Genomic DNA, 16115 nt, shown 5'->3' on the forward strand with positions numbered 1-16115 from the left:
CATATAAGGCATATAAGTCTATTTGTTGCATCTGTATTTGTAACAGAAGTCACATCTCTGGTGCAAAGTGTGAAAACAAACACAAAACCAACAGCATTGTTGCAAGCAATGCAAGACCAATGTCAGAAATTCCTTCATAAGTCAGCCAAAGATCCCAGTAAAACACATGGTTTACAAGATCGATAGGTTGTTAAACATGAAGTGTACCAACTCTGTGGCCTTACCTGAACTGAACTATAACCTGTGCACCATGTTCTAACATCGTCTGCCAGGGTTTACCTTTATTTGTAGATCAGTGGCCATCTCGGGTCCAGTGGGCTCTTATGTACCTGGTACTGGATTCCCCTCGCCATATGAATTCAAACAACTGTATTTTGGCTATGTGTTCTCAGAATTTAATTATATTTAAAAACTGGTTAATAGTGTAGTAAATAACTGGTATTGCTACAAATTTGCATTCTGAAGGCAGTGGGATTGAATTTCAATGCAAGTTGACATTCAATTACAGTTTCCATATATCTAGTGAATAAGCCAGTTCTTGGCTGCTATATTAAGGTGGATGTCTTCCTGCTAAACTGAACACTGTGCAAGACAGGCCAAATGCATAATAAAGCCAAATCAAGGCTTAATATACCCACTCAAATTTTTATTGTTTGTATAAAGTAGTAAGCTTGCAGAACAAACTCAGGGATGTGGTTATAAAAAATTTAAATAATCAATATTTGAACAAAATTCCACTATATTTAGAGTAATGAATCTTTAAAAAAAAAAAAAATCCCAAAACAACCAAGCCTTTAAAACTTCTTACTGAATTATTGCTATCGGCCAGTAGATCCGTGGGGCTTGTTCGGCTAAAAGCCACAACAGACTTTGTAATGCAATGATGTAATCTTGGCTTTGTGTCATTTATATTCAACCTAAAAAACCAATTTTCCTGAATAGACAGGCTGACAACAATATTGTTCGGTGTTGGTTTTTATTTGGATTGTTTCCAAATGATTCATATGCCTCCACAGCAACACCCCATGCTTGAGTTTTTACTCTGAATTACGAAGTTTCCCCTTTTTCCTCGTGTTTTATTTTGCTTTTAAAGTCCCAGTTATGTTTGTGAAACTAACCAGCTCGGCCACAAAATTAGGATGTATCTTGCAGAGTGCATTCATTTTACTTTTTGCATATTTTTCCCGAGGTCATGTCAAGGTTAGTTTGAATTCCATCCTACATTAAGACTTCTTTCACAGCTATTTAGCTCTGCAGCCTGCGCCCCGCTGGGGTCTGCCCCTTGGGCACGTCAAAGCTTCAGACCTGACAAATCACACACAGATGAAGCTGTACAGTTTTTTAAACAGTTTCATCACTAACGTGGGGGTCTTTTTGGGGGGTTGAGGTTTTTTTTTCTTACACTACAATTCTCCCCTCCCCCACCCCCACTCCCCCACTGGAGTTTATTCTCTGAATTGCAATATCCTGAAGACTGATTTCCATATGGAAAATTCCCTTGCTCAGGCGAGTTGTAAAATAGAAATGGCGTTGTATAGTATGTGCCACTCACAGATCCCCAGAAACTGAAAGCACTGCAGATCCTCTTTAATAACAAACTATAGCTCCTTGTCTAATATCTCTAATCATACTGTTAATACCTATTTGCACAGAAGAGCCTAAAACTATAAAGGCTGGTAAATACTCAAAAATTGTCATCCATACTCTGAACCTGTTAGTTATCCAGGAGAGCTGTTAGTCGTTCACAGGAATAAACTTCTGTCATCTTTGGGATTACTCAGATGAGTAAATGTTCATCGGTGTCAAGAAATGACGTTGTGCTTCAGCAGCAATCCTTAAGGGACTTGGGAAATTTTAAGTGGGTGTATGTGTGTGTATATATATAATTAGCTTCGCAACTATCTGCAGGGCTTTCACCACCTACGTTTATGCACAGACAGACAGACCCACACACTCCCCATGTAAATGTTGCTGCATAAAAAGTGGTTTGAAATATATAATGTAGTTTGCAGGTTAAAATACACTTTCTAAAATTCTTAACTGTAGACTGCTATCTGTTTTTTAGCATTTTGTGAAACTAATGGTGCAACACCATTTCCTGTTTAATTGATGAAGTTAAAATGCCTGGCTGCTAATGAGTGTATTAGCAAACAATATACCCTTAACAAGCTTAAGCAGCTCAGGATTTTAAAAAGCAGCTTACTGTCCTCCTCATTTTTATAAGACAAAATGTACTGCCTTCCACAAATTGCTTGATCGACTGATGAAGTACTATAATTATAGTTGTATTGCAGTTTTGACAAAGCCACAATAACAGATTGTAGTTTAGTCCCCACTCTGGGCACACAACTCTTTGCATTACAAAACCCAGTTTTACTGGTCTAATTCTTTGAGAGAACAAAAGGCACCTGGAGATGTTAACTATATACTAAAAGAAAACTTGGAATCTAGGAAATAATAATATTGAAGCATGACTTTTCTTCTCACAGTTAGTTCATTGGGAATGGTATCTAATGAAGAGTTGTCTAAAGGCTTGCTTGTTTGGAACTAATTAAAGACAGATATCCTAAATAGAAAAAGGATCATGTGAATTACATTAGGTGTCTGGAGACTTGTTATTCTTTTGGTACTCTGAGTAGATTGTGGAAGTTGTTAGGGATTCAAGAAATAAGGCAAGCTAATAAAAAGTTCTATTTTTCTGGTTATTGGCCAACTATTGTATTTTTGTTTGCAATAAGATTTGTGCCAACAGGCTAGGGGCTTGAATAAAACATTTAAACATTTGTGCATTAACACATTATGGTGAAAAGAGAGTCTTGTGCTTTCACTCAGTGCATTTCAGCCTTCAATTAATGTGAAAGCACTACAATGCCTATGCAACTTCTCTTGCCTAGTGGTGCACCATTTATCATTGCAGTTTTACATTGACCTTGACACCCACTTCATTAGAATAAAGATTGTCTACCATTTAGGTTACATTGTTCCTCTGCACAGAGACCCCATGCAAATTTCTGTTCAGATAGAAGAGCTGTGAGCCTGTCAGAGGTCATCTGCATTAAATGATTGCAGCTATTTTCCAACTGCTTCTTTTCATTCTACTCAATTCAGGCTAGGAGGATCAATCAAGCCCTCTGCCTGAAACAGTGGGACTGCTGGGAATATAACTGTTTTTGGTAGTAGTGGATATGCCCTAAACAGTATTAAATATTTAATATAAATTCATTAAAGGGCACACAAAGTCTTCAAAAAGATATTACATATATAGTAAAATTTCAAGTGTTGGGATCACTTTTCTTTAAAAAAAGGCAGAACAATGGATACCAACTGCATAATTTTTTAATGCAGGTAAAATTCAGTTCATGAAGTTGCTTAATATTTCTTTCAATGTGTTTATTTCTCAAGCTGCCACAGAAGGAAATGCATAGCAGAAGTGTAATCTGCATTTGCTACTTTCTGAAACAAAAAAACCCCAAGGTGTCTGTAGGGTTTTAAGACAAAAGTGCTAAGATTTGTTTTGTTTTATAGACGTGCACCCATATGCACATGCACTCTCACACAAATACATGTTGTGCTGTTGTGCTTATTTGTGAGGGAAAAAGGCAAATGGAAATAAGTTAGCACTCTCCTTCTTGAGTTTTCTGAGTGATATAATTGGAATTAAATTATTAATGGGAGATACTTAAAAAAGATTGTTTTATGATCTTCTATTACAGAATTTGCAATTCATTTTAATATTTGTAGTTTGATTTATATCAAAGATAATGCAATCTATGTCCAATTAACAATACATAGCCAATGTAATATGATTTCCAGATCATGCAAATGGAATAAACTAGAAGAGGAAAAACTGATTCTTAACCTCAGATGTAATTTGCTATGTGAGTTCTGGCAATTTTAAATGACATTGCACTTTTTAATTTTTCCAAAGGCTCAGCAGCAAATTTATCCCAATCAAGAAAGCCTATTATTAATTTACAAGGACAATTGTAGGAGTCTTTATAATTTCTCTGTGCAATTATTTGCCATAAATTGCTAATAGAGAAATACATGAAGTTCGCAAGAAACAGAAACTGCTATTCATCTAGACAGATCGCACTGCCCAGATCTTGAATGTTGTCCAGAGGTTCTAGTGCTATTGACAACATAAGAAATATAACCAAGCTTCTGGACAGTTTCTAAAATGTTTCACACTGACAGTGCCAAAAAGGTAGAAGCATTAAGAGCTATTGTGAAGGGTAGGCTGGCCTCTAGCAGATTCCTTCACTTTGCTTGTATACAGCTGAGCTTTGGACCCTGGACTTTGGAATAAAAAGACTCTTTGTTCACCCCTGAATGGCATTAGGCATGGGCTTCCTAAGGGGCCACCATGAAGCCTAGCATGAAGAGTGCAAACATTATCCAGAAAGCAAAGTGAGAATGTGTGTGAAGAGATGATGGACAAATATTGCTAGATATGCATATATATCTATATATCTATATATATGTATCTATTACATATTTGGTGAATTTGCTTGCAGAATATTCTTTACTCAATTTTATGCAAGCAGTATATTTTGCAAATGTGAGCCACTGCTGACTGTGCATGCACATGCAGACACCGAGGGTATGTGTCTGTACTTATTGGTGTCTGCTGCAGTCAAAACACCCTAAAAGGCAAAATTTAAAGTTTAGAATTTCAATGCAGGTAAAACTAAGGTTGCAGCTCACTCCATTCCGATCTCGGTTGTATATCCTACGGTGCCATCTGACTGAAGATACTTTGGTAGCCTGTGAATGATGGAATGCTGAACATCTACAAAGAGCACACCCTTATTCCAGTAATGGAGAAAGTTCATTGGCTTAATTCTTCTGTACTTCGTAGCCATAGCTCCACTGTGTGTTCAGTATGTCTGGTCTCTTTTCACTATAACCAACAGAAGCACCATACAAAAGTCTTACAATGGATGTCTTAATCTCTCTGTGTGCTTTTAGAGCATTATTTTGAATTCCATCATGCAGGCTTTTTTTTTTTCTTTTCTCTTCTGAAGTTTTATTACAACAACAGAATTCCCAGGGAGCTTTAGGGGCAAGGTTCGCATAATATTGCCCTAATGTTTTGCTCAAGGGGTGGAATCTGCTGATCTCCTGATCATCTTTTTGTGGTGTTTCTCTTTCTGAAACATGCAGTGCACAGTCTTACAGAGTTGTTAACTGTGTACAGATTTTTTTATTGTTTACCAGACAGTGCACATCTACAAACCTTTCATGATGATTTCTTTCTCTGACCTCTCAGTGACTAGGCATCTTGTTCCTTAACACTGAGGGAGACTGAAAAATGCTTGAGTTGCTCAATGTGTGCCTTCTATACCAGTTTCAAAATGGCTTATTCTTCTGGTTTCCATGGTGACAATTAACACTGTTACAAGGCATTGTTCCAGTCTCCATTTGGACAGAAATTTCGGGTGTGATTTTTCACACGAAAAATGTTTTATATAATTTTTTTAAGGAAAAAAAAGAAAAAAGAAAAAAAAGAAAAGGCACAGTTTAGTATAAAGTGTCAAAAAATATGTCTCAATCAGCCTGCCTGGATTTCTTAGAATGTTTTTATCAGGGGAAGTAAGGTTTTAACTTGCTTTGTTTTGGAATTCAACTTCTTTGGCTTAAATATTTTTGCCGAACTTATTAATGGATAAATGCTACTGCATTTATTTTAATTCCTTTCTTTGTCTTTTGAGAAATATTGATTGTATTGAGAGAGAAGGAATAAAAGGCCAAATCCTTTAACTTACATAACAATGTTTTCGATTTCTTTTGAGTGGCCTTGGGAACACAAAACCAGGCACACATGCACACAGCTAATCATGCTGTAAATATTTTGCGGTTTTTCCAGTATGTTGTTGTTTGGGGTTTTTTTCCCAGTTTATATGACAGGTGTTGTGGGAAATTAAATATTACCCATGTATTTATTATTGTGGCTATTGCAAGAAACCTGTGACCTTAACTTCCTTAATCTCATTTTTGGCTATTAAACAGTAATCTATATCATAACATCCACAGACTGTCACAATGGAGCAGTCTTTGCTCACTTAAAGCTGAGGAAAGAATGAATCAGATTAAATTATCTTCTCACCACAGGATTAAGTAGTCCTACCAGACTAGGGTTGTGCAGCACTGATAGAGCTGGTAGCTAATTTTTCCATGCAACTGCTCAGGGTGTAGGTGTTTAATGGATTAAAAAATAGCATTAACAATAGCATCTTGTGCTATCAGTTCTCAAACTGTACCTCCTGTACATTAAGCTCTTCCCTTAACTTAAAATATGCTCTGCATTTTAAATATCCAGGAGTGAAACAATTCTGACTCTCAGTCATATACCAGCACATCTGATAATCAACTGAATTCTCTCATCTTTTACTGTTACTGTATAATGCATTTTCTATCAATCAGCACTTTCATCATGCTTGTTTATACAGTAGGTTACATGGTGACAAAGCACGTACATAAAATCTAGCTTATTTAGTTTTTAATGTAATAACCTTTTATAACATCTGTCACACTGTTTGGATTATGCAGCACTGAATTATTTTATCTAGTCCAAAATTAAATGAAATTACTTCTGTTTCTAAGTTAACAAGAGCATTTTAGTTATGAAACATGCAGTGTATTTTGTTTCATCAGTCCTGCACTGCCCAGGAGCATCCCCAGCCCCAGCCCAGGCAGCAGCAAGTGCCAGCCTAGAGCAGGTGATGAGCAGTAACTAGCTGTGCCTGCACCAGTGACACACAGCTAGAGGACTCCCTCAGTCTATTAATTCACTTGACAAAAGAAAGGGAATTGCGCATACTGGATTTCAGTGCCTAGCAAATTGGACTCTGGATTCCCTTTGATATTACATGTACTTATGGAAATAATTATGCAAATCCTTTTCGGCTATATCATCTTTAAATAGAAATCAGATTACATAAAGAAGATTGTAATCTCCTCCAGCAGCCATTCTAGCCGAGAAGGCAATAAAACAGGACCAGGAATCATACTTGTTGAACACATCAGTTGAATAAAATGGTGTTGCCTCTTGGCAGGTCCAGCCCTAATGCCCAACCTGGTAGGTATTGCCTATGGTTGTACATGTCTCAAACCTCAGCCACAGCACACAGAGTGTCAAAAGGCAAGTTCTTGATAAACAATTCCTTGGGTTTTACCATGCATATTCATGCAATTTTGGATACGCAGACACCTGATCAGTGTTCATTAATAATGAGAAATGGTTTAAATCACCTCATTTAAAACATTTGCTCTATGATCCACAAATGACTAATATTTGCTGAAGTTTACATAATACAAATGATGTGCATGTGTTGTGTAAATGAGAGATTAAAATATGAAACTAACAATATGCAAACATATGCATGGAAATGCTGAGAACCTGTTAGCTGAAACAGTGATTTCACACCTTTATTATTTTCTTTAAGCTGTCTGCAATTGTATTTTTGCTTTGTTTTCCTACAGAGCATGCTCTTGGATCTGGCAAAGGAACCCATGTTTTAAACATTCCTTATTCCAGTTTAATTTTTGTATTTAGCCCAGTTATTAACATTTTCAGTATGAGCTGTAATAGCAGTTTTCTTGGGTGAATTTGAAGCAAAGAAAGCTTAATGTTTAGGAAGCAATTCTCTAATAGCTTTGCATAATTTATGTATGTTTTGTAAACACCTTTGCGAGAATATGTGCTGAACTCTCCTCTTTAAGTAAAAAGCACTTTTTTGGCCATATCAGAAGTTCCATCTCAATAAGTCTTTTCATACTTAATTAGCTTAACTATATGGAGGGTATGTATATGTGGGTGACTGTGTGTTAATTTATTTTTTTTAATTTACTGTATCAACTATGAAAACATAATTAACCACTATAGTAACTATTATATTTAATAGTTAATTCAAGTTTTCAGAAAATACATTTTTAAAAAAAATATTTATTTGCCAATGTGTCTGTAGATTAGAATACATTTCTACAGACCATATAAATAATATAGACCTAAATATTTAGAAAGTCCTATGAAAGAATTTCTGAAAGAAGCTTCCAGTTTTAGACCTGTTTTCTCTGTCCTTTTTTTCTTTTTTAACAATAAATAACAGTGCATGAAATAGAAGGTATTTTCAACTTGAAGAAACTATTGGACTGTATTAACATTGTGTCTGTTCTCATTTGTGGGCCAGTTCACTGCTCCTGTTGGTTGATGCAATAAAAATCAAGTTACTGGTATTGTGTTTTAAGGGAGCTATGTCTACTTGTTTTTCGAAGGTCAAACTTCTCACATTTTCAGGCCCATGTATGACACAGAAACCACAATGAGAGAGAGAATAAATAAACTCTAGAGGAAACATAAGTATGAAATTATTTCCTCGGGGTTTTTTGTTTCATTTTGGTTTGTTTCCCATGAAGAACCTCAGTATTATTTGCTGAAGTAGCATATTTTAAAAATAAGATACCTCTAACCTGAATGAGACAAAGGTAGATTGAGATTCAGATGGGAGAGTGTTAGTGAATACTGTTGTACAGGTGAATATTGTGAGAGACTGAATATTACTATCTGTAATCAGTTGATAACTGCCTGAATAGATGTGTCACCCAGAAGTCTACATGCTTGGTACCTAAATCTCTTATGATATAATGAGAAGGTTGTGTGCTTAAAAAAAGTAGAATTAGAAAATGTTAGGTGGAGCATGATCATAACCAGGCACATACAATTAAAATTTTTTTTTTTTATGGAGAAGATTCTCTACAGCAGCTAACAACATATATTTCTTTTCATTTTAGAGATACAATGTAGAAATGTCAATCAGGCACCCGAAAAAGATGGAACTGCTTAGTAAGGTTGAAGCTCTGAAGAAAAGTGGTGTTTTACTACCAAACGATCTCCTTGAAAAAGTGGATTCAATTAATGAAAAATGGGAACTGCTTGGGGTATTTGCATTTTTATTACTGTTTGTGGGTTATGTGTACATTTTTGTGTGTTGAAGTACACTGTCTGTTTGATTTCTAATTTGGAGCACAAATATCTCTCTCTTTCAATCCACCACGTACGTTTCAAAGAAGCTACTCATTCTATTATAAAAACTCCATAGCCTTTTCCTCTTGTGCTGATTTTTTTTATTCCATGCTTGTCTCCTGTCTGACTTTAATAATTTTAGTTCTTTAATACATAAAAAATGTAAGTAAAATATGCCATGTATTACGGGTATGCACCAAGTCAACTATAATGCAGTATATCTGATATACACTGACTGTCATGCTTGAGTGAATGTTAATAGAATTTATTCTGAAGGTACATGTTAGAGACATCTACTGTTTAACTATTTACTATACCTTTAAGATGAAAAGTGGGGTTGTCACTGCATATTTCAGGTCACACTGATGGCTCAAAAACAAATATACAGATTCAGTACAAATCTGCATACCTGAAGCTGAAAATACAGCCAGGATATGTTTCATGCTGCTGTATTCATCTCACTTTTGACAAAAGCCAAAAAAGTTTCATGTAATTCATTTCACGCTATGATGGGCTGGGTCTCAGCCAAAGAGTGAGATACAAGAATCTGGCAAAAAAAGCAATATAGGGATTCTGTTACCCAGAGACCGGTGATGGCACTGTGCAGGAGACACTATTGTCCTATTGTTGTAAAACAGCTGAGAGAGAGAGAGAGAGGTCAAACTATATATTTTTCCATCCACTTCTCTCCTTAATTGCCTTCACTTCAAATCAAGGGTAAGATAAATTTATAAATTACTTTAAATGATTAATTATAGATGTGTGATATTAGGAATACAGTTACATTGCATAATTTTGCATGTTATTATCCTAGTTTAAAAAATATTTCTAATATATTATGAGTAAGCTATACATGCAACCTGCCAACAGCATTTTAAATACTGACTTGTGTCACTTTAGGTTATGTGGTAATGCATTAGCCGTTTCAGAGGGTGGGGCTTTTTTAGTTAAGCACAGTTGCTTCTAATCACTTGATTCTCTAAATGTGCAAATTGTCAGAAAATATTAAAATTTGCCTTATGACCAGTGATCTTATTACTTTTAATCTGCAGCATCACCATAAGCATTTTGAACTTGTTTGATCATTAATAAATTTACTGATAAAAAAAGGACTTATTAAGCCAGTCTTTTACATCTGATCATGACAACTTTTATTTTTAAAATAATTTCAGATGTAAGCCTTAAATTTATGAATTTCAGTGTAGACAATCAGCTTAATTCTGTGGCACTGATTAAAACTGGTAGGATTTAAAACTATGAAATAAGATCAAAATTCTAAAAATCTAGAAAAAAAGTCTTTAAAAATTTTGAAGCCTTTTGCTTCTCAGTATGCTAAAATCAAAATATACCTCCAGATTAAGATTTGCTATTAATTTCAACATTTACAGAAAAATAAAACTATTACATTTTTTCTTTTAAATGCAGTTTTATGAATAATAATAAGAGTTTGATAGAGTTTTGTTTAATTTAATAAAAACCTCTGCAGAAACTAACAGCACTAGACATACTGTTTTAATTGGCATGATTACATTTTAATTGGCATGAAAAAAATTAAAGACAAGGATTTTAACTTCTAACAATGGCAAAATAGAGGGATATGGTTTTTAATATTACTTTCATCTAAGGTGAACACTGTGGAATGGAAATACATTAGAATGAAATGTCAGTGGTGCGTACAGTTTAATCTGTGAAATTTTGTCCCCTGTGCTGAATATTACTCTGTCTCAATTGCATATTAAACAACCCTATCAAGGCAGGCATTGGCATCTGCTGTGCTGACACAAATTGTGAATTAAATGAAATTGATGTCCTCTGTCGTATATTTATGAAGACGGACCATTCTCTGAAGTATTCTGTTTATGAAGAATTTATGATTGCAAACTGTTCCAGAACAAAAAAGTGGCAATAAATTCTTTTTTGTGACCCTACCCTCCAAGGGCATTGATTTCACCTCCTGCTGCTACTTTTGTTACAGCATAAAAACAATAGCTAGTGCTGGATTCCACTGAGGGTCTTCAAATTATCAATATTTGCACCATGAAAATAGAAGGGTGTTGCCAGGAAAGCATGTTTTTCAGTTATGATCTCCTAAAGACGTGATTTACAGAATGCCACATAGCAGATAATTATCTGTTGCTCTAATTTTATTTGTGTTTTAAAGCTTATTTTTGGAAGCTAATTTCATTGTTATAAATTATATTCCAGTAACTTTCTATGGCATGCACTTTCAATAGACAGACATACTGGGTCACCTAAAAACTGTATCTTCATGTTACAACAATTAACCACCACTAATTATCAGTTTAAAAGGTTATTGGATGTGAGTGTCAGTGTATATTCAATATTCTACAATCAGTAACACAGATCTAGTGCTTATAATAAGTGTCAGCCTGACAGCCTCTTATAGGTCAGATAAAATACTGCTTGGCATAGAAGAAGCAGGCAACAGCACATCTCCCTTGTGATGTTAAAGGATTGCCTTTCAAAACACTGAAAAGGAAGGTAGCTTTCTATCCCTGGCCTCTTCAGAATACTTATTAAGCACCCAGCGTCCACTATCAAAATGTAATTCAGTGATTCTGTTATTAGAAATACTAATTTGAAAAGCTATAGTAAATTAGTTTCATTAGCAATAAGAGGTGAAGGTTTACTCGGGTCCATTATTTTAAAGTGGATGCTTAACATGGAGAACTGAAATTTGAATTTGGTTGCCTTAAAAATTTGCCTTATGTTCAGCAACAGTGAGGATTTTTGGTGTCTGAATGAGTTCATCCACTTTTAACAACAAACCATCTGTTTTGTGACCTAACTGCTCCTCTATACAGCCTCAGGGCTACATGTTTGGAAATTATGACCTGACAGTTCATACCACAAAAAATATCTCAGTGTTTTGCCAAAAAATTTAGATGGTACCTTGGATAGGAGTCTGGTGAACTCAGTGATTGTCATATTTTCTGTTGCTGCCTAGAAACCTGTAACTCTTATGGTCATAAGTTTCTAAAGCCACAGACAAATTCTGTAGAGTAACTAGTTTACAAAGTTATGAAGCGTTTTGTCTCCTCTGTCCTTAATTGCTCTTGGTAAACACTGATTTATAATCCTTCTAGCAAAGTCAGTGACCCAGAGAGAACAGCATAAGTGAGAAACAAGGGTACAAAAAATGAAATTGACTGAAACAAGGACACAAAGAATGAAACTGATTGATATTAGTCATAATTATTAAAAAAACCACATCTCTAGTCATTTAACAGATTCTTCTTGTAGCACATTAACCCATATATGTTTTGGTACATAAGACTAATCTATGTTTTTTTTATCTGATGCATTAGAAAACCCTAGGAGAGAAGATCCAAGACACAATGGTAGGGCACAGTGGGTTAGGTCCACGTGACCTGCTCTCGCCTGAAAGCGGCAGCCTGGTAAGGCAGCTGGAGGTCAGGATCAAAGAGCTGAAAGGGTGGCTGAGAGATACAGAGCTTTTCATCTTCAATTCCTGTCTGAGACAAGAAAATGAAGGAACAATGAATGCTGAGAAACAACTGCAATATTTTAAGGTAATAAAAAAAACCAATCATAGCTTTTGTAGAGAAACTTCTTTATGGTGGGATAAAATATTTATCTTATACATCACATAATGCAATGCATGTATATATTTAATGATATGTTTTCATCTTCATTTATGTGTTCATTCATGTTTATTTTACTGAATCCTTACAATAATATTGATTTTGTAAACATTTTTGCAAAAGAGAGCTTTAGAGGGCTAATTGCACCAGAATTGCAAAAGAAATAGTATTCTTTCCTTCTACCTCACTGTAAAACATAGAATCATGGAATGGTTTGGCTTGGAGGAGACCCTAAAGATGATCTGTTTCCAACCCCCCTGAAATGGGGAGGGGCAAAAAAAAGCAACTGAATTTTGTCACAAAATCTTCACTGAATTTCACTCTCGGCATCAGGTAATTAAGGTCTTGTGTGATCATCAGTTTAATAACCTATATCTCTGCACATATGAGTCAAGAGCAGCCTATCTGAGGTGACAATTACAGTGAGATAAATTTAGCATACATGAGAAAGCATTCAAGGTTGTGGTGACTAGATATGTGGAAAAGACATATACACTCAGAGATTTGCATTAATCTAGGCCACATCCTAAGCCTAAGTCTGAAGATTTATAGAAAGGAGGGAAAAAGATTGTAGTCACAATGCTTTATTCAGATGAAAAGCTCTTTCAGCTGAAGGCCAGTGTTCAGCTTTGCAACTGACTTAGTGGAGGTTACATGTTTTGTTCCATTCCCCATTAGCAGTGGTACTATTCAGGAAAGAGGGCTAGTTTAGCAAACAGACCTGGTAGAAATGTGCAATTTTCTCCTGTTCATAGTTTCTAAATAAACCCTCACCTGAGTCGTCATTACGGGTCACTTTACTCTGCAGGTGATCTTTGACCAAAGAATAAGAAAGGAATCAAAAGTCATTGTTGAGCTTTAGGGATAAAGAGGTTTTTTCTATTCTGCTAGTACACCAGGGTGTCTGGGGCAATAGCACTCTCAAGGTGATGGACAATTTCTTAAATACACACCTCAAAGTTGTGAACACTTCTAAACATACTTTTTTTTGTACAAGTGCTCAAGAAAACAACAGCAGAAAATTTACTTTCCTCCCATGTAGTCATTCCTTAACTCTTCATTCTCCAATCATGAGAATGGTGTGTCAATGTAGATAATGTCAGTGGTTTTCAGGTTCCTGAGCTTGTCCATTTGAAAGCAATTTTAAGTTTTCTTATGACATCAATACTATTTTTTTAATGGTTTGCAGTCTTCTGCTAATGGGGGAAAAAAGTCATGATGATTCTGTTTGATCTATCAGAAAACTTCAAAGCTAGTGATTAGGAAGGACTGCTGATAGATCTGCAGAACTTCACAGCAATAGATGCATGTTTTCCATAGGAAATGCTGGATATTTTTATTTCTGTGGAAAATTATGGCATTTATTTAAGTGCAGAACTATGTATTTAAAAGCCTAATTTCAGGCAAGCTTTTTTAAAATCTAAATTTACATATATATATATACACACACACCACACACAGAAATACCATACCAATCTTATGTATTGCATAAATCTCTCAAATTAAATCTTTTAATACATATATAAAAGATGTCATGCCAAAAGCTCTAGAGATGTTAAACAAGATAGTACCACCCACCATGATGTAGCCAGAGTATTTCCCTACTCAGTTGATTATTAATTACACAAATAATATATTAATTATTTTCAAAATGGTAGCCATTAAAGTATAAAAAATAATTACCTATCAAATATGGTGAGAGCACATCATTTTGTCATATATATTGAACTGTCTTTGTCTCATTAAATCTGAAATCCACTATAAGTAAGTTTTCCATTCTTCACTGATCTCCTGGGGAAGTGTATAAAAGAGAAAATGGATATAATTAACAATACTGCAATGTATAATACATATATTTGAGAAAGAACATTTAGAACATTTTCAAAAACATTAGCTATGCCACTAGTAGAAAACCTGCTGGGGTTTAGTTTGACTTACTTTCCACTTTACTTAAGAGTTTAACCTTATTACTGCTTTCACTTGGTAAGTGAATCATTGTTTCTTAATGGAAATTTACTGTGATGCACCATCCCAATTATACATGCAGCCACTGTACACAAGGAAACATTTTTAATAAAATAAACTCAGCAATACCTTTGATTTTCATTCCATAATGTTATACTTTAAATTACACTTATGCCTTAGGAAAAACAGTTATTCCACTTTTGAGGTGTTTTCCTTCCATTGTGCAATTGGAGGATGAATCAAATATATAGTTCACATGCAGCTGGGACCCAAGATGAGAGCAATGTGGAGGGAGGAGTAGTTGTTAAATCCACTAGTAGGATACTATTTTGACTTCTTTGTTTTCTTTTATAGAAAATCATGCCATATTAAACTGAGTGTTATTTTTATTAAAGAATTCGCTACTGCATTTCTTTTCTTTTGGAATACTCCTGTGTAATAATAATACTTAGAATTTCTGTAATACTGTCCAGTCAAGGAGCTGTACATGCTGTACAAACATTACTGAACTAAGCCCCACTAAACCTTTAAGGTAGGTATTTTTACCACTGTCCCCATTTTAGAAATGAGGGAAATAAAATACCTGGAGATTAGATGACTTTTCAGGGTTTTCACAGAAAATCAAGTGTAGCCGAACCTCAGCTTCAAGGGTGAAGGAATGAACACAAGTTGCTGAGCTGTAGAGGGGGAAGCCTGGGTGTCTTACTCCTGTTATTTCTTCTGTTGCAACACAAAATGTGGACGAAGAAAATTAAAAAAAAAGGACTTCTAATTCTTGAGATCATCATAGCTACAAACATATGTTTATTTTATTTATTTATGCTTTTTATTCCTCTTTAAGTCCCTTGAGTTCATGTTTTCTAGCTTTTCACAGAAAACAACGAGCGCCAGAACCAGAATCTTACTTTTTAAATTAAACACAAGATTCTCAGGTAAACACATAGTTCTAGCCCCTGAAATACCAGATATAATGAGACTAATAATTGGCACAACTGATTTCCTAAACTAACAATGTATAGCTATTTTGTGGGTCAGGAGAGATTTGGAGCTGTAAAGAATGAGAACCAACAATAAAAAGAGTATGCATTCTTTCATGAAAGTTTTAGTAAGTTTCATTTGAGTAAGGTCTAGCCAGAAATTTATGTGTCTGTTAGCTTGTCAGTAGAAGTGGTCTGCCACATTTCTTTTATGTGTCTGGAACTTCAAAAAGCATGCTTTTTTCTCTGCAAAGTGCCCTCCAAAAGCAGCAAGGGAGCCTAAATAATTAGTTATATATTTCTGTCACTTGCAATAAAACGTAAGACTTTAAGTGTATTATATAGAGAAATGATCAGCCTCAAAAAGTTGTTTTGGCTTTGGCTCACAGACCAGCTACTCAAGAATAAGCTTAGACTTGTGAGTACCTGTCTGTCTCAGAATCCCTTCTCAATCATGTACAACTGGGAAAGCCTCTAGTGTTTTCAGTAGCAAAATTTAAAAAGGAACCTGTTCTCTTTCCC

The 16115-nt window shown here is 35.1% G+C and overlaps 1 protein-coding gene and 1 long non-coding RNA gene across 6 annotated transcripts in view; one reads left to right on the forward strand and one right to left on the reverse strand.

The window, feature by feature from the left end:
• The window catches only part of AKAP6 (A-kinase anchoring protein 6), a 274630-nt gene that overhangs the window by 210726 nt on the left and 47789 nt on the right, over nt 1-16115 (forward strand). For all 5 annotated transcript variants that reach the window (XM_017741971.1, XM_017741970.1, XM_017741972.1 and 2 more), the window contains exons 10-11: nt 8794-8940; nt 12355-12579. In XM_017741971.1, coding sequence (XP_017597460.1) covers nt 8794-8940; nt 12355-12579 — 372 coding nt within the window. The remainder of the gene's footprint in view (nt 1-8793; nt 8941-12354; nt 12580-16115) is intronic.
• LOC108448546 lies at nt 12374-16109 on the reverse strand. Its single transcript, XR_001864449.1, has 3 exons — nt 15200-16109; nt 14335-14442; nt 12374-12522 (listed from the first exon to the last, which is right to left on the reverse strand). It is a non-coding gene; the product is annotated as an uncharacterized LOC108448546 (long non-coding RNA).

Source organism: Corvus brachyrhynchos, unplaced genomic scaffold, assembly GCF_000691975.1.
Source record: "Corvus brachyrhynchos isolate BGI_N302 unplaced genomic scaffold, ASM69197v1 scaffold115, whole genome shotgun sequence".
Taxonomy (NCBI): domain Eukaryota; kingdom Metazoa; phylum Chordata; class Aves; order Passeriformes; family Corvidae; genus Corvus; species Corvus brachyrhynchos.